Raw genomic sequence first — 18,365 nt, 5'->3', positions numbered from 1 at the left:
CAGGAATCTGCTGTGGGAAGATTGTGCTGTGTGAAGGCTGCATATGGTTCAAACCATTAACGTTTTGTTCTGCAACAGGAGAGACACCAAAGACTCTATCAAGGCTCCAAAGGTGCTGAAACCCCTGGGAGAAGTGAATAATCCACACAGCACCTATTTTTGTCTAACTGATATTCCCCTCTGAGCACTGAATGACAAGCGTGGTCCTATGGGAAGTGTTGCTAACTGTCCAAAGAGAAAGGCCAGATTAAATCAGAAATTGTCCAGAAACCTGTGACCCAGCCAGTGGCTTTGCTGAGCAAATTAATCAGCAAAGCAAGCATCTGATTATTGCCATTATAAAAAGGTGCCCCCTATTAAATTTGGAATTTGAGATCTCTGTTATTTATGAAGAGAAGCTGGCCCTCAGTCCCAGCTCTCTGTCAGCAGCATGACAGACTGTCAGCTCCAGGAATCACACACATGAAATGCATGTTTTGCTCATAATGCCAGAATCCTCTAAAACTGCGACTCCAGGCGAGGGATAGCATTTATCATTCCCTAATCTCCAGTGTAAATCAGGAATTCAGTTTTCAACCACATGAGATATAGGAGGGAGCTGAAAGCCAAAATACAAGTAGGACCATGTATCACCATTTCTGATTAGCTGAAAGTGGAGGACAAGTGGAATGAAAATTCATTTCTGTGGATTACAGTTCTTGTGCAGTCCAATTCCCTCTCATAATTTAGACCAACATTAATGCTTCCTTTATCTTACTCTGGGCTGTTGAGAAGATGCAGAGCTTGTCTGTCAAGCTCGGACTTGCTTTAAGACTATTATCTAAGAAGTAGGAAAGCCATAAATAGTGCTTTGATCCTTTCAAACACAAACAAAATGCTCTAAGGCTGCAAGGGATGTGTATTTCTTTTCACACCTAGCAGGCTGCCCAGCAGAGCCTCGGGATGGAGCTGGATGGGATTTTGGAAGCACTCAGCTGCACCCTGTGCTCCCACCAGCCTCAATGGGAGCTTTCCCATTCAGTGAACTGGATTTGCTCCAAACTCAGAGCTTGGCCTTTCTGGGAATCCTGCTGCCCCAGCCAACGAAGCTGCCAGGACAGAGTTTGTGGCATTCAAGGCTCCTTTTCTAATTGCACTGAAGTACAGCTGGGGTGCCAGGCCCTGGGGCCAGAGTGCTTGGAGGGAAGGCAGGGACTGAGCGCTGGGTGTACCTTGGATGGAAGGAACTGGTCTGGGTCCTTGGGTGCACACTCCTCCTTGCCTCCACAGCCTCAGCAGAGGTTTGCCAGAAGATGCTTTTACACATTCTGTTGGTCACAGTGAGGCACAAGCCCTGTGTGTAAACCTCCTCAACATTCTCTGTCTGCCTGGTTTTGATCTAGGCCAAATATTGTACCAGGAGAGCTCCTAGGACACCCTCCATAGGCACATCTGCTGCACCCAGCACCAGGTTTCCTGGCCTTGTGGAGCCAATATTTCTCTATCAATACTCCTGCTCTGTGAGTGGGAGTGCTGTGTGCTGTCCTGGCTGAGCATTCCTTGCAGGACGTTTTGGGCATGGCTGTCTCCAGCACAGGGGTGCCACGGCCAGGCTGTAGGTCAAGGTCTGCCAAGCTGCCCTGCCACAGCCCTGACAGACAAGGGGCACCATTCAGCTGAGTGTTTGAGGAGCATCCCTAACATCAACAACAGGAGGTTCTGAAAAGGAAAATGAGGAACATTTCTGTGCCCATGCCAGAAAAACCAAACCAAACCAAATTAAAAAACAAACCAAAACAAAAAATCCCACCACAAACAAAAACAGATTGGAAAATGTGAAGTGCAATTACAAAGGCACTGCGAAATCCTGAACTCCAGGGAATGGGGCTGTGCTGCTGGTACTCCAATATCCTTTGATTGCTGGTGCCAGGAGTGTCAGGGCAGCCTCTCCCAGTCCTGCTTGGCTTGAAGCTGCTCTCTGAGACTCTCTGGAGTCTTCAGCAACTGTGAGCAGCTCCAGACACTGGAGCTTTATTCTGGTGTGTGCCAGGAGAGCAGCTCCTGCTGATGGAGGGGCAGCTGTGGCTCTCTCAGCCAGCTGGGCTGTGTGCAGGCACTGCAGGGGCTGGCTTACAGCAGCCACATACATCCCTGTGGAAGGAATCTCCTGGCTCCTCTGTGCCTCTGTGGCACCCAGCTGTGCCTGCCAAGCAGACCAGCATCCCTGGTCATCTTCTGGGAGCAGAGCTCCTGCCAGGAGCTGCTGGAATGCTGGGGTCCCTCTGCAAGACTGCCCTTCCCCAGGCAGGGCCACTCCAGTGGGGCTGCAAGCCCACAAGCTGCACGCCCCTTTCACTGCATCTTTTCATGCACTTTAAGATTTAGCTCAGGCAGAACTGCTAAATCTCCAGAATTTCAGGCCTATATTCAGAAAAATAGAAATATTATGTTGTTTGGCAGCCTCTTTTATCAGCCCTGTCTCTTTCCTAACATGATGCTCACAGCTTTTTAAGTTGTTCATCTGCAGGAGGTTGTGTTCTGTGCTGCTGCTGGCAGTCAGGTGAAAGGGTAGTTAAAGAAAAAGGCATTTTGAGAGAGGTAGAAATAGCTGTCCCCCCCAGAGAGAGTTAATTGCAGTGGTGATTGCACACCTCACAAGAAGAGGACCATGTTCAGGAAGCCTCATGGCAGCAATGTCCTCCTGAGGTCAGAGAAGCAGCAGGTAAAGGGTCCCACAAGTGTGGCTTCCCAGGACAGCTCGGGAGAAGCCCTGAGCTCCCTGCTTTCCTAATGCCACTGTGTCACTTCAGCCTTGCTGCAGTTTTCTACAGGAGAAAACATTAAACACGCCAGTCTGTTGTGATCCCTGCATGATCCATGCCAGGAACACCTCCTGGGTGCTCCCAGCTTTGCTTGCTGGTCGCAGCAGCTCTGTCAGGCACGTCCTCCACATCCCCCAGGAGCCTCAGAGCTGAAGGGGAAATCTGAAATACTCCTGATGCAGAGCATGGAGAGACATTGCAAAGTTAGTGCACCTACACATGCCTCCAAAGAGAAATGCTGAATAAAAATCCACCTTGATGTGCTCTTGAAGGCAAAAGCCTTCTAAATGCAGCCTGTGCCCATGATTTATAACAATGACTCATAATATTGCATTATACTTAATATGATGTAACGCTGATGCAAGATGCCATTTGTGGAATTTCAATGTCACAGGAAAAAGAGAGGAGAGAGCAGTCTGGTCATGTACCTTGCCATGCTGTCAGAATGAAATGCTCACAGCCAGAATGTGTAGAGCCTTTCAGTATCTACCTCGTTACTTTTTAGCAGGATAACCTGGAGAATAACATTTCTGTTTCCTGGAGTAGAAATATCTCTCAGACATACATTATTGTGTTACTTACAGTAATTTAATCAACTTCATATTTGAGAAGACAAATTTGCTAACAGACAATTCAGTCTTGCAATTATACCCCCTCACATGGAAGTTTGCAGGGCAAATAAGGATTATGCCTTTAAATTAATTGAAGCTTTATCTCCCTTTTCTGACCCAGCTGTTATGAATTCTCCTCCTGTTCTCACTGTACTGCTTGCTCCTTCCTGCAGTGAATCAGCACTTCAGGAAACACTAATTCAAAGAGGAAAGACACCCTAAACTCTGCTTCTGAAGGTCAGGAATCGCTGCTCTGCAGCAGGTTTGACAAATGAGGTGAGGCTCTGGGGCTGCTCAGGGCCACTTTGGGGGGGTGTTGGTGACCCCTGCTCAGAACTCTGCCCCTGCCCTTCCAGCAGCCCGAGGAACTTGTGCTACCCGAGTGAGTCCTGCTGGATTGTCCCCCAGACAGACAGACAGAGTCAGAGCCTGTCCTTCAGCGGGGGGAAAGCTGGCCCTGGCTGCATTTGCGTGGGGAGCAGCTGGGAATGGCTCCTGTCCCCCCTCTGCTCCCAGGGCTGCTCCTGGCTGCATCCTGGGCGTGCCCCGGGGGTTTCCAGCCCTGCACGACCCGAGCTGCTCAGCAGAGGAACAGGGATGTTCTCCACCTCTGACCTTTGAAATCCTCCACATCTGACACCCCCGGTTGTCTCATTTCCAGCAAGAGCTGACAGACTGAGGAATTACAGAGTATCCTGTGCTGGAAGGGACCCTCAGGGATCACCCAGCCAACCCCTGGCCCTGCGCACACATCCAACAATCTCACCCTGGGCATCCCTGAGAGCCTTGTCCCAAGGCCCCTGGAGCCCTGGCAGCCCTGGGGCTGTGCCCATGCCCTGGAGAGCTGCACCCTGCTCTGACAGAGCTGTGTGTTCAGGGTGCTCAGGGGCTGCTGCTGGCACCCCAGGGAGCACTGAGACATTGCCTGGGTAAAACAGGACTGTGAGAGGCTGGAAAGCCTTCACCTGAGGTCTCCATAAGTCCTGGATCAGGCTTTTCCTGGTGGTTCTCCGTGGGTTCATACCCTGCAGTCCCTTCTGTGCCCAGTGCTCCCAGTAAGCCCAGCAGAACATTCTCACCCACCGAGATGGAATGGATGATTTTATCAGTGGTTCTCAAGAAGACAACTCGATATTGATGGATCTGTGCTTTTCTAGAGTGCATCCTGAACCACCTGCAGCAGGTGTCACCTTGAAGAAGGACCCCATCACAGGTGAGCACCAGGTGAGTGGGCACAGCACAATTTCACTGTGCAAGCCAAAGAAGTAGAGAGGACTGACTTTTGAACAGCATAGCAATGCCTACAGGTGCTGGTAAGAAATCAATAAGAATTGATTAATTTTTGGAAGGCTGGTAGGTGCCAGTCTGTCTCCCAAGTGCATAAATATCATCAAAACCTAGCCATGGGCAAGTGAAACAAGACAAGAATTTGTAGCCCAGAGGAAAGCCACCATGAATAGATTGTTTGGAGGCTGATAAGATCCATACTGCTCCAAAATGGAGTTCCACCTCACAACAAGGCTGTCTTTGTTGTGGAACAGTCAGGTTGTGAGAGTCCTGGCATGCCAAATACCTGTAATGGCCTCCCTGCCAATTGTCTTTAAATACTGTGATCTTTCACACAGGAGCAAAGCCTGAAAGAAATCTCTCTAGCAAAAACATCATTTATTCATTCTCTATGGGACAGTGGAGCAACAAGCCTCTCCTCAGTCCTGTTACTCTTTCTCTCCCCTGCAGATTTCAAGCAGAGATGTGTTCCAACAAAGATGGGTAATTTTGCTCTGTGAGGATGCAGGAAGAGGTGCAGAGCTATCTCTAGATCAGAGCAGTTCCTGAGCCTGCTGGAGAAATGGCAGATGGCCAGAGATAGCACAAACCACTGCTCTCCCAGATTACAATGAGGAGAGCTGAACCTTCCAGGCACAAGCTTCCAGGACAGCAAATTGTGCCCAGAAAGGTGAGAAACACGAGGGAGGCTGGGGAGGCTCCTGGAGCCGGCCTCCCCACAGCCACCTCCAGCACCAATGGCCCTACTCTGCCCACGCTCCATACCTGGGGGATAACCAAGGTAAAATATGCATCTTTTCTATTTCTCTGCATTTTTAACCTTTGCTTTGGGGAAAAATTTCTGGCCAGTAGGCAGTTCCAGCCATGCTTGCAGTCTGGTGTAGGCTGCTGTGTCATTTCAAGGGAATCGTTTACTGCCAGCACCCATCAAATACAAGCAGACCTTTCAAGGAAGTAGCTGTGCCACAAAGGTGAAACTCCTCTGCTATTTTTTGTTTCACTGGGTCTGTGCTTGTACAGCAGAGCAGTCTGTGGGTGTTGGTGCTTCACCAAGTTTGCAGGATGTGCCTTCATGCTACCAGAAGCTAAGTAATAAAGATCTCAGAACCATTCGTTTTGCAAATATTAATGCTCAATTCTTGAGTTATTCTCGGAATTCAGGGTTCATTTTGCTGGTATTGAAGCACAAGTTTTGGCACCACAGAGCCAGACACAGGCGTTTGAGATACTACACAGAGTAAAACCCAGAATCTCACCTATAAAACTCCTACAGTACCATTAAATTAAAGAAGGGTTAGGCTTTTGTTTGGGGTGGAAATGGTTTTTCTTCAATACAATCTGCCTGGCTCCAGCATAACTGGAGATGTCTCAGAGCCTACAGGTAATTACCACAACAAAAATAGCATCCACAAATTAACTGCTGCTCCCAACTTCCTTCTCCTATTTGCCTCTAAGTCACACTCACATGATGCTGGAATCAGGACTATTGCATAGGAGGAGGTAAAGGAGAGCTGAGGAAGCAAGGATTGACATCCCTGAGAGATGGGATCAGCAGAACTCCGGCAGGGAGAGCGCTGCTGGGCTGTGCCGGGCTGTGGGGAGCACACAGACAGCCCTGGCTATTCCAGCGGCTGGAACTGGAGCCACAGCCCCGCTGGGACTGCCTGGGAATGCCTGGCCCACAGGGACCCGGGAGCACGGCTCAGAGCAGGCTCCAGTCCCTGGCCCAGCTGCCACTGCAGATCGGACACACCGCCCAGGCAGCAAATCCCGGTGTTCAGTGCCTGGGACCCCCAGGAATCCTGGCTGTGGGAGCTGCTGGAGTCCTGCCTTCCCCAGCGCTGCCTCGGCAGCAGCTGCTCTCTGTCCCAAAGGATGGGGTGGGTGGCAATGCTGCTGTGCTGAACCCAAATCCGAGCCACAGCGGGACACGGAGTGACAAGGGCTCAGCCTTTCCCTCCTTGCAGGGGCGGCTCTCACACAAAGAGCAACGTTTGAACAGCAGGGTTGAAAATGATCCCTTTTCAGCTGAGTGAGACATTCATGTCTGAACCTGACAAGACTCCTGCTCACCCACACAGCAGCAGGCAGCTTGTTACCAGAAGTACCGTTTGACTTCCCAGAGAAAACACTTGTTTGATTTTTTTTTCCTTTCTTACAGCTGCAAAGAGTAACATTTAGACAAATGCTTGACGAACAGACGGCCCAACAACCTGCCGAGATGCCTGCTCGTGTGCTGGGAACGACGGCAGCACGGCAGCGCCGCGCAGGGCACCGAACGCCAGCCCGGCCCCGGGGCGGGCGCGGGGACAGCGGGACACTCACCTTGCGCCCGGCCTCGTTGTTGTGCAGGTTCATGAGGGTCCTGGCGTTCTGCTTGATCTCCCGGGCGTCCACGAAGACCTTGGCGAAGCCGATGCCGTAGCGGATGTCGGCGGAGCGTGCAGGCCGCCGTGATGGCGTGCGCCACGCCGGCCGCGATGATGGCGTAGGTGAAGGCGGCCTCCCTGCTCCCTGAAAGGCAGAACGGCCGTGAGGGCGGGCAGGGCACGGCGGGGGAACGGCAGGGGAACGGTGGGGCCTGCGGGCACACAGCACCCTGGACATGCTGGAAACTGCTCCATGGACGGCAGTGCTGTGGGCACACAACATCCTGGAAATGCTGGAAACCTGCCCCATGAAATGGCAGTGCTGTGGGCACACAGCACTGGAATCCTGCTCCATGAACGGCAGTGCTGTGGGCACACAACACTGGAATACTGCCCATGAATGGCAGTGGTGGGCACACAGCACCTTGGAATCCTGCTCCATGAATGGCAGTGCTGTGGGCACACAACACTGGAATCCTGCTCCATGAATGGCAGTGCTGTGGGCACACAGCACCTTGGAATCCTGCCCCATGAACAGCAGTGCTGTGGGCACACTGCAACACCGCCTGCTCCATGAACAGGGCTCTCTCTGCTCCATGGGACTGACCTGCTGCCTGCTCATCCCTAAAGCCATGGCTCTCCATGAGGCACAGGGAGATCAAGTGTTGTTCAGGCTGATGCCTTTGGAGTTTAGCTTTTATATGTTTCAAATCCTGTACTGATCAATGTATAACTAAATGCCATACAGAGTGTTAGCTCCTGTCTCCATGTTTTGGTCAGACAAAAAATCCCTCTAGGCCTGAAACTCAAGGACATCCTACAGCCTCAGGCCCCGAAAAGTATAAACAAAAGAGAATGGGGAGGAGGAAACTGGGGGTAAATTGCTTCACTATCTGAATCTGTAATTGAAGAATTAACCCCTGATATATAAATGGGCCAAACTTATAATTGTCTGAAAAACTCGTGACCACCGTCCATTCTGGGTGCAGCCTCTGGGAGGCCTCTGGCTGCCCAAGGTGTCCCTGTTAAAGGACACCTTCAATAAATACCCACTTTATTCTCTTTACCTTGCCTAGCCTCTGTTCTAGGGGGCCACTCCAAGGCATCAAGCCAACTTCATCTCTGTATTTCCAGATGCTATTTGAAGTAGGCAAACTAAACTTAAACCAAAGGATGAGGTGGAAAATGTTGGAGCTCAAAAATAAAGAAAACAAAACAAAATAGGTGGGCTTGGGGGTTAAATTTTGAAAGCACCCATATTCAACCTTTTAAAATTCAGCTCAGAAATAGGATTTTATTTTAAAATTTAATTCTACACTAAATTGTATTTTTACAGGATGACCACTTCTGTTTGACTTGTGTTCTGAAAACATTTTAACTCAACTGGGATGATTTTTTCACATGGTAGGTGTCAAATGTTTTCAACACTGACATCTATGCTGACTCAATGAACTTGGTTTAATTTCAAAATTTCTCATAAAATGAAGAAAAAATCCTGACCTGTTGTAGGCACTGTGACCAGAGCAAGGTGAAGTTACAGCCTCACCAGAGGGCTGTGAGACAGAGGTTGGGCCAATATTACTTTGTGCAACAAGACCATAATGACAGGCTTCTGTTTCCTGAGGGGGGGTTCTCACTTTAAATCTAAGATTTAATTTCTCTTTTGGAAGTTTTGTTGCATGCTGGTGTATTTCCCACACATGGACCCCACGGGATCTGTGAGGCTTGGGGGCCAGTTCAGCTGAGAGAGGGCCTTTCACAGCCTGAGGAGGTTTGCAGAGGTTGCCATGTATGTCAAACAGCCCTTAAAATTTTTGGGATCTCCCAAACCAAGAACTTGTCCTACTCTTATTTCTCCAATGACAAAATGCACCCTTGTTCAATAGGATCAGAATCAGGCTCTTAATTAGGGGAGTGCAGATGGGAAGATCTGCTTCCCCTCTCCAAGTGCTCCTCAGCTGAGTCCTGGCAGACCTCAGCTGCTGGCAAGAGTCTGTTACCCATGAAACAAGCCCATTTCTGCTGCTCATTGCATTTCACAAAAAAAAATCATCATTTGGGAAAGAAACCTTACAATACTTCAGCCTTGGCTGCATCCCTTTTGTGTAATATGATCTGGATTTCTCTGATTGTCTCTTTTAATGATAAATGTTCACTTCCTTATATCGAGGAAGTAAAATGGAAAACAAGATGACATTATCACAATCTGTTAATAGTCAACTTCGTGCCCTCTATTAGCAAAGGCAGTATTCCCTAATGCTGCCACGTGCTGCATTTATTAAGGAACTTAATAAATATTAAGGAACAGTCAATTATCTGACTTTCTCAAAGGATTCCTTGTTTCTCCTTACTTAAAAAAAACCCCATAAAATTATTTGTTTTGACCATGGAAATTGGAGATGAAGCTTTCTAGAACTCTTTGCTTTTTATAAAAATCTGAATGTGGAAGAGAAATGCCAGGCTTTAGGTGTATTTGGAGTTGAGCTCCTCCTCCAGTTTACACTCATCAACACCCTCACTATTTTAAGCACAACACCCTGAGAAAGGCACTGGTAAACAGTGGACAATAAGAAGTCCCATTTATCTCTCAGAGGGCAGCACTGCATCACACCAGGTTTCTGCTCCACAAAGCAGCAAATGGGACACTGTCAAAGAAATATTTCTGAGTTGAATTTACATGTGGTTCTTTTCTCCCTTTGATTTTGATCAGATTACTTTTGTTCAGCACAAGTTATTTTCAAGTTCTAGAACAAAAGCCAGTGGGAGATCACTTGAATCTGACATACTCAGCATTGTAGAGGCAGAGCACCTCTTTTGCTTTTTAGAGGGGAGAAAAATACCATGTAGAAAACACAAAATTAGTACAAGCCGAGTCAGAAACCCGTGTCAAGCTTGGTCCTAAATTACGTTACATAAATTATTTTATAAGTTGGTCTTATTTGGGAGAAAATCTTAGCAGCTTTTAAAAACCCAATTTTGGAGATTACAAGGTAAACAAAGCAAGTGCCTAGAAGGATTGGCCCAAGTAGGAAGTGCCTTGGCACTCATGCAGTGGTGATAAAGTGATGTGGGTTTGTCACGTCTGCATCCAACTGTTCCTGTTTTTTCATAAATGATTGACTTTTCAAGTCTCATTAGCCTGGCCTGGCTCACAGAAATGCCAGCATGGGAGGGAAGCTCAGACCAGCCTGAGTGTCTTCTGTGACAGTGCTTGAGATCCCAGGGGTTTGTGCCCAAACAGGGTAACCTGAGCATGGGGGTGCTCCTGCCACTTTTAAGTAGAATTTCTGCTCCTCTCCTTTGGATTTCAGCAGAGTTGAAATTCCTGGAGGATCTGAGGGGGAAACGTGGCTTTACCAAGGTGTGGCCAGGCAGCTGTTCCTACAGATGTTGGGAAAAGGTGGAAAGTCCCCTGTCACAGAATCATGGAATCCCAAATGATTTGGGTTGGAAGAGACCCTACAGCTCCTCTCGTTCCACCCCTGTCACAGGCAGGGCATTTCCACCACTCCAGGGTGCTCCAGGCCCCGTCCAACCTGCCCTGGATGTGTACAAGAATTGCAAGCCCTCCTTTCAGCTCCCAAATCACACATTCTTCTCCTTATCTCAGACAAACCATGGTAAACACTCCAGAGCTCAACTCCAAGCACTGGAACCTCCAGAGAAGGATCTGGCAGCAGTCAGAGCTTGCTCTGGCCATTCACAGGGCTGATGACCTGACAGGTTCCAGCCATGGCTCTGCTCCCTCACCTTCACCTGGGGCTCTCCCCAGCCCCAGCCAGTGCCTCAGTGCTGTGGGACCACAGGGGCTTCTCTCCAGGTGTTGGACAGAAACATCCTCCTCTGTTTTTCCTCTGTTTTTCTGCACTGCAGTGAGGTGTGCAGCCCACTGCAGCTCCATTTGCTCTGATGGCAGAGAGCTTGGCATTGATGGCTCCCAAAATTTCTGCAGCTCCACCTGCTGATGCAGATCCTCTCCCAGAGCACTGGGGTCCTGTCTGCAGACCCTGCTCTGGGCAGGGCACCTTCCCAGGCTCTCTGTTCCTGTGTCTGAGCTCTGCACAGTCAGGCACCACCCTGGGGTCCCAGCTGTCTCAAGGGGAAGCACTGAGAGGGTCCCAGGTGGGTGCAGACACAGGGATTAGCAGGGCAGCTTCTCTCCTAACCCTGAGCACAGTTATACACACCCCATGCACACCGCGGAGCCTTCATTCTGCAAACACTCACTGCATGCCCCTGAGTTTGGATATGAATGTTTGCTAGACTGGGTTTGGGCTGATCAGCCTGTCTGCCAGCTGCACAGACTGGTCTGCATTCTGCTTTTAGTTTAGCTAACGGCATTTGGGTTTAAGTTTAATCTTTACATTTGAAAACTTTGTGAAAACTTCATTCACGCAGATTAGAAATGGGAACTTATTTTTTTAAAAGGAGTGCAATACCTTGGTGTTGTTTGGGAAGCAAAGCCTGAGCCTGCAAAATGCAGAGTGGATGTACTTGCAGGAAGTCAGTAGGTGCTCAGCAGTTGGGATCTAAGGGTGCTTCTAAACAGCCTGTCCTGCCCTATCAGTCCCCCTCGTAAATTGACTAAGCTGTGAAATAAAAGAGAGACAAATTTCTGTTTATCTCACTGGAAAACATGGGTTGTATTTTCTGCTATTTAAAGCCAAAGGGTCAGAGAGGGAGTTATCTGCAGTGACATGAGCTGAAATATGATTGGGAAAATATAAAGATGGAAAACACAGCATACCTTGCCAATTATGTGCCACAGCAAACATTACTCCTCATCTCTCTATAGAGGCCATAATTCACAGCCTGGAAAAACGCAGAGCAGAACCCATCCCCTGCCTGCTTCGGGCTTTGCCTCCTCCTTCTTTGGTAGACTACAAATGGTCTGCCAGGAATTTTTATTTTCATTTTTCTTTAATCTAGCACAAGTGATTAATAAGAATGGTAGCTTTAAAAAAAGAAGTATTCTCTTCCTAATTTTTTCTTCCCCTTCTGTACATTTGGGGGGTTGGTGCCTTAAAATATTGTATTCAGTTGGAATTAAAAGGATGGTTCCCTATAAAACAGCACTGTGGTTTTACAAAGATTAGTACAAGTAAATAAAGTACAGAGGGGCTTTAAGAGGCATTCAAGACTCTGGGGGTTTAGGCCCTGCCGACTTTCATGAGCTAAACTTCCTTTCATCGACACATTACACTCTTGCAGAGGAAACACTCCAGCCAAAGTGATTATTTCTGAAAATATCCCCTTTAAATTTATAAAGTTACTACTCAAGACATGTGCACTGCAAAAATCAGAGCCGTTGTTCTGGAGTTCAAATAAGTCTCCCCTTTTGAGGGGGCTCTGAGCCCCCAGACCCCAGCGCTCCTGGGGAACCCTGCCCTGCCACAGATCTCCCACCTTCCCAATCAGATGCAATCTCTCTGTTCCTCTGGAACAAGTACTCACAAGACACATCTGAAGGCAGGTATGAAAACCTTGTGATGGGAATTCCAACTGCAGTGACCTTGGGGCAATGTTTTATCTTGTAGCGACAGTCCTTGCTGAGAAAGATTGACTTTTTGGCACAAAGCAGCTTTGGATGATCAGGCCATATTTCAGCCTGGCCTCTGTTTTGCCTGCAAATAACTGTTCTCCTGCAAGACACTGACAGTAAAAACTGGTTGTAGGGACTGGAAACCTAGCACAGAAATTCAAACTCTGACCTCAGCTGACTAGATAGAAAGACTCCAGTTAATTACATTTTTTTTCTGTGCATCTTGGGGGCTTCCTATCAGCAGTGGTTGAGAAAACAAGAGTACTTCTCAAACTTTCATCTATATATTGACCAACCCACATAGTGCAGCAGCACTCAGAACTTTGTTTCCCACGGAGCTGGGCAGGTTCCATGCAAAGCAAAAACAAGAATGATTTTCCTCCCAGAGCTCCAGGGGCATTTGGACATTACTCTCAGGGATGCACAGGGTGGGATTGTTGGGGTGTCTGTGCAGGGACAGGGCTGGACTCCATGATCCCTCAGAGTCCCTTCCAGCTCAGGAGGTTCTGGGATTCTGCGATTCCACCAGTGGTTGTTCACTTGGTCTGTTATTCTGGAATCCAAACAATCAGACTTTAAAACCTGGCACGAGAGACTACAGCAGTGTTTAAAATCAAAATGCTCCCTGAAATGACTGAAGATTAAATCTGTTCTTCAGCACACCTGTACTGGGATGTTTTCACAAGTGTTTGTCTATAACACAGTGACAATATGAAGATTTACTCATAACTTTCCTGTTAAATTTTGTGTTAAATCTACCCAGCTGGAGAGGAAAATGTCCTAGATCTTCTTCTCTTTTCCATACCAGCAGGAGAGCTGACAGCTCTGAACAGGTTAGTGAAGGCTTTGCCTTTAGGACAGTTGCCATTTGCTTCAATAGGCAGGAGTGGGAATGTCCCTCTTCCTTTATGTTGTTTGAAGCCATAGAAGAAAAGTTGATTTTAGTACCTGGCAAATGAATCAGTGCCAATTCAGTCCAGTGCAGAGCCAAGAGTGCCGTGGATAGGGGAAAGCCAGCAGGCTCTCCTGGTTTAGTGTGTGCCTCAGGGCAGCCTGGGATGATCCCTGAGCCAAAGGCATCGGGCACAGCGTGCAGAGCTGCTGGGCTGCCCTGCTGTGCCCGTCAGCTTTGGGACCAGCCTGTCCATGGGGACTCTTCTTCTGATTTCAGCTTTCCTTATTCCCAAGAGTAATGCCAGGGGGGTGAAGTATCAACGTGATTGCACTGAAGCATTTTCCAGGGTAGAAGAGAGCAGAGAATTGGTGCATTTTAGTAAGGCCAGGATGAAGACCTGGCTGAAAGGTTTTGCTGAAATGCTCCTTGCAGACCACCACTCACACCTCAGGACACCTTCCATCCCCCCTGCTGGGTCCTTGCAGCCTTTGCAGGGCTCTTGTGCCTCTCTTCTCTCAGTTGTGTCCTGAGGGGTCTCCACTTGGCCATGTCCCTCTGTGGAAATGCAGTCAAACAGTTTGTACCACTTCACTTTCTTGTTTAACAGTGCCAGTGCTGCTCACTTGTGGCAAAAGGAGATGGGGTTTTATTCCCCCTAGGATGCCAATGTGGTGGTGTCCTCTAGATCCCATGAAATGTGGTTGTGTCCCAAGGCAGTCCTTTGGGACACCAGCAGAGTCACTGCTGGCCACCTGCTCACAAGGTTGCACCCTGCAAAACGGGCACCTGATGGAAAGCCTTTGCCACAGCTCTCACTCTTCCCGTGATCCAGCAGAGCCCAAATCTGATTTTCAGACTCTATCACAGGCATCTCAGATCCTCGGGCTTGAGCCACGTTTCACCTGAAGACAGACAGGCAGGAGGGTTTTGGCCTATCCTGCTTTAAAAACGTTGGTTTTGATTGTGGCCGTCCTCAGGAACAGAACTGCTGACCACTGTGGCAAATAGATTTGGTTTTAAGTGTGTCCATAATTGCAGCGTTGCGTCATCTCCATGGTTATTTTAGAAATTCTCTCTGCCACTCTACATTATTAATAAGGTGTCTGTGGAATGGTCTAGAAAAATTGTCCCTGTGTTGATCTGGGCTCCATTGCTCCCTCTGGGACCGGAGCAGAGCAGTCTGGTGGCACTTTGTGACTTCTCGGCGTGCTCCTGGCACTGCTGTCACCAGCTGGCACGGGGTTACATCCACAGGGTGTCGGGAGGGGACACCTCTCTTTGGAAGGGCAAAGCAGATAAAGTGACCCAGGAAATGGAGAGTCAGTGCTGGGCACTGGTTGGGAGCTCACTGCCACCAGAGGGAAACTCAAGCCCATGAGCGCAGAAATGCTCTAGGATGAATTCGAAGGGTTGCTCCCTGTACCTCTACAAATAAACTCCACAAATAAACTGTCGCTTCACTGGACGATGGATTGTTTGTGAATTTTTAAAAATACTCACATGCTACAGGTTAGAACAGGGAAATATTGTTTGATGCTTTCCTTCTAGAGAATTCCAAGCGTTTCAATAAGGTTAATATCCCTGTTGCCATTTTAAAGATAGGAAAAGAGAAACACAGAAGAGAGTGCCATGACCCTTAGCTACACAACAACAGGGCTAGGAGGAGAATTGCCCCGAATGGCAATAAGAGAATTTAAATAATTGCAGTACATTTGCATGACATTCATAGAATAGATTACCCAGCAAGGGTAAAAGCAAAGAAAGCTGGAACTGAAGATGTGGCTTGGTGTGCCATCAAAGCTGTGGGCTGGGAAATAGATCACAAGATGCTCTGGTACCCAAGGGGGTTTGTTTGTAAGGACTGACACACACAAACCCCATTTCCACAGGAGTTACTCAGCACATCCTCCCAGGCTGCTGTGAGCCCCTGCTGGCTGCACCCACCCCTCAGGGCCATGGCCGGGACAGCCACACCTCTGTCACCCTGGAGTCACCTCCTCGTCACAGAGGGCCAGGAGGGCCAGCAGGGCCCCTCCAGAGGCAGAGGAAGCCTCGCAGAGACAGAGGGATGAGCTCACGTGGGGCTCACTGACTTTATTGCAAGTGGCAAGACAAAGGTGCCCTGCACTCCCTAGGCAATAACTTCAGGTGCCATTGCCTGAAAGGCACAGTCGCTTCTTAAATGCCAGGGAAGGGACTGGTGTGCTCAGGGCTGTTGGAACAGTATTTTGGAACACACCTCATCAAAGGCTAATTAAAAAAGCACCAAGGGTACATTATCTCACCAAATGGTAACCTGGGCTGTTCTGGTGCTCTGTCACCTTGAAACCCTTCCTATAGGGCTTCATGGTCCTTCTTGTCCCACATCTCTCCTTCCTATTCAGGGTAAGGCCCTCAGGCCTGATCTCCTGTTTGTGGGCACCAAATTTGACTTACAGCTTTATGGCACATAGGTTGCACCCTTTTTAACCAAGGAAAATATTATTTCTCTGGATGGTAACCTGGAACACACCCTGGCAGAGATCCTTGGGAAAGAGCAAGAGATGCCCTTTCCCCATAGCCATAGAAAGATGAGCTGTGTCAGATGTTCAGAGTTTCTATACCTGCTGATAGGGAAGAAGCAGAAGAACAAGGAGACCACCTGAACAGGAACAGTTATAAATATTTTGTGGTGTTTGAGAGCCTAAGTAGTTTTATCCTTGAGACCACAGGAATGTCTGTGCAAAAGGAAAAATCACCATTGGATTTCAACCCCCTGTGATTTTTAGCAAAGTTTACTTTAAAAATAACATGTGTAACCTGTTTAAATTTGAGGGGTTTGTTATTCTTTAAATGATTTTTATGGAGTTTTGTAATTTGGATGTCATTCAACTCTTGACTGTGTTCTGAAACCAAGGAAGAATTTGCCCTATCCATCTTAGCCTCATAATGGATAGATAGAACATATTAAGAGTTATCACCTCAAAGACAGATCAAAGTCTACTTCCTTTGATATTGACTTTCTTTAAAAGGACCTAAATATAACCCGCTAGCTAAATAATTCAATTTTCGGAGGGAGGGAAGGAACTGAGAGCATGTTTACACAACAGACCACAACAACTCCGCAATTTTCTAATTTCTGGGAGAAGAAAACTCCTTCTCACATTTTCTGTTTAAGGAAATGTTACTCTTGGACTAAAAGAGCCCAACCCTGCCAGCCATCCAAATGGACTCTTCACTGGCAGAAGTGGCAAACACTTGCCTGAGTCGCTGACAGGAAGGGCTCAGCTCAAGGCACAGAAACAATGAGCTAACCTGGATAAATGCTCCATTTTCAGATGTTCCCAGTGTTGTGCAGGGAGCTTTTTACCTCGTCTACTTGAGCCACTCTGATTATCAAAGGTTTTGAAAGGCAGGGTTTCCAAACCGAGACGAGTTCTTCTCTTCCTGCTCTTTCCTTACCCAAGTTCTGGAGAACACCTGCACTGCTGTGGTAAAACACACACTCAGTGTTCTCAGGGTGAACAGAGCACCGTGGCAAGGCTGCACCTCTGTGTTCCATGGCAGTGCCAGCAATGAGGGCCTGCGACAGATCCTGCCATGGGCCTGAGCAGTGCCTGGGGCCAGCCCATCCACGGCTCCCCCATTGCTGCTCAGGGCTCCCCTGGCCCCGGTTCTCTGGGCTGCCTGCTCTCCTCCGCATCTCCTACCATGCTAAGTATGGCTTGATGGGGTTTCTGGGTTTTTGCAACTTCATTTTATACAGGGAAGAGACTGGAAACCATAGATCCTTCTGGACATGGAATGCAGTGCTGTGAGCTTTCAGTGGTGGCTCTAAAGATGACTAGCCTGTACTTGGAAAACACATTCCATGGTCTTTGCATTTTAAGTGGAATCAAAGAAACGTTGGGCAAATTTCACTACAGTGTTTTGCAGAATGGGGGCATGAGTTTTAATCTCAGCCCCATTTCTTCAGGTATTTACATTAGTTATTATTAATGCTGCTTTAGTTCAGAATTTGCATGTATTTTGTACTGCTGCGATAACTGAAAACATGGAAAATGGAAGTGGGATCTTCTGTCAGTTGATTGGACTGCCATTTGTGAATGCCCTGACATCCCAAAGCAGAACACACCCACTCTTCCTCATGGCACAGGGGCACAGCTGCTGTGGAAGGATTTTGTGTGCTGGCAGTTTCTCACAGCGAGACTGATGGCTGTGCCTGGATCCCACCAGGCACAAACATCAGGCCAGTATCCCTGGGGGTGCCTGCACCCCACAAGTGCAGTTCCAGCTCTGCTCAGCATCCTGGCTCTCACCGCTGCCTTCAGCAAGAGCCAGTCCCCTTTTCTCCCATCCCTAAGTACATGGATCGGGTCCTGTGCACACAGACGGGAAGCTTTTTGGAGAGGATTTCTGAGAGCAGGGCTGTGAAATAGCGCCCAGGTGGGAGCTGGCACACATGGGAGTGAGGCACAGGCAGGTGCCCTGCCGGGAGGGAGCAGGTCGGCAGTGCCAGCACAGCGCCCAGGTGCCCGCGCTGCCCGCGGTGCCCGTGCCAGCCCCGGTGCCCACCGTGCCCTGGGGCGGGCGGAGCAGAGCCGAGAGCACGTACCCACTTTGAGCTCCTTGCCGAAGACCGTCCGCTCGCCCAGGGCCGAGCAGTTCCAGCGCCCGTTGCGGAACTGGAACTGGCACTCGTTGATGCCCATCTGGGACCCTTCCCCGATGACAATGATCGCGTCGGGCCTGCTCTGGCAGATCGCCCGCTGCCGGGGGGCGAGCCCCGGGATCTTGTTACAGATGATGCTGGCTCCCAGGGCCACCACAGAGGAGAAACCCCTGCAACGACAAGACAGCGGCGGTGGCTGAGGGCAGGCG

The 18,365-nt window shown here is 48.8% G+C and overlaps 1 protein-coding gene across 1 annotated transcript in view; it reads right to left on the bottom strand.

The window, feature by feature from the left end:
• The window catches only part of WNT7A (Wnt family member 7A), a 34,587-nt gene extending 16,266 nt beyond the window's left edge, over positions 1–18,321 (bottom strand). The window contains 3 exon segments of the mRNA XM_014310291.2: positions 7,025–7,139; positions 7,141–7,213; positions 18,100–18,321. Of these exon segments, the coding sequence (XP_014165766.2) occupies positions 7,025–7,139; positions 7,141–7,213; positions 18,100–18,196 (285 nt within the window). The 5' untranslated portion in view covers positions 18,197–18,321.
• Between the last annotated feature and the right edge of the window lie 44 nt (positions 18,322–18,365).

This window comes from Geospiza fortis, unplaced genomic scaffold, assembly GCF_000277835.1.
Source record: "Geospiza fortis unplaced genomic scaffold, GeoFor_1.0 scaffold394, whole genome shotgun sequence".
Lineage (NCBI taxonomy): Eukaryota > Metazoa > Chordata > Aves > Passeriformes > Thraupidae > Geospiza > Geospiza fortis.
The sequence above is the reverse complement of the archived record's forward strand: the minus strand, read 5'-3'. Positions and strand labels throughout refer to the sequence as shown.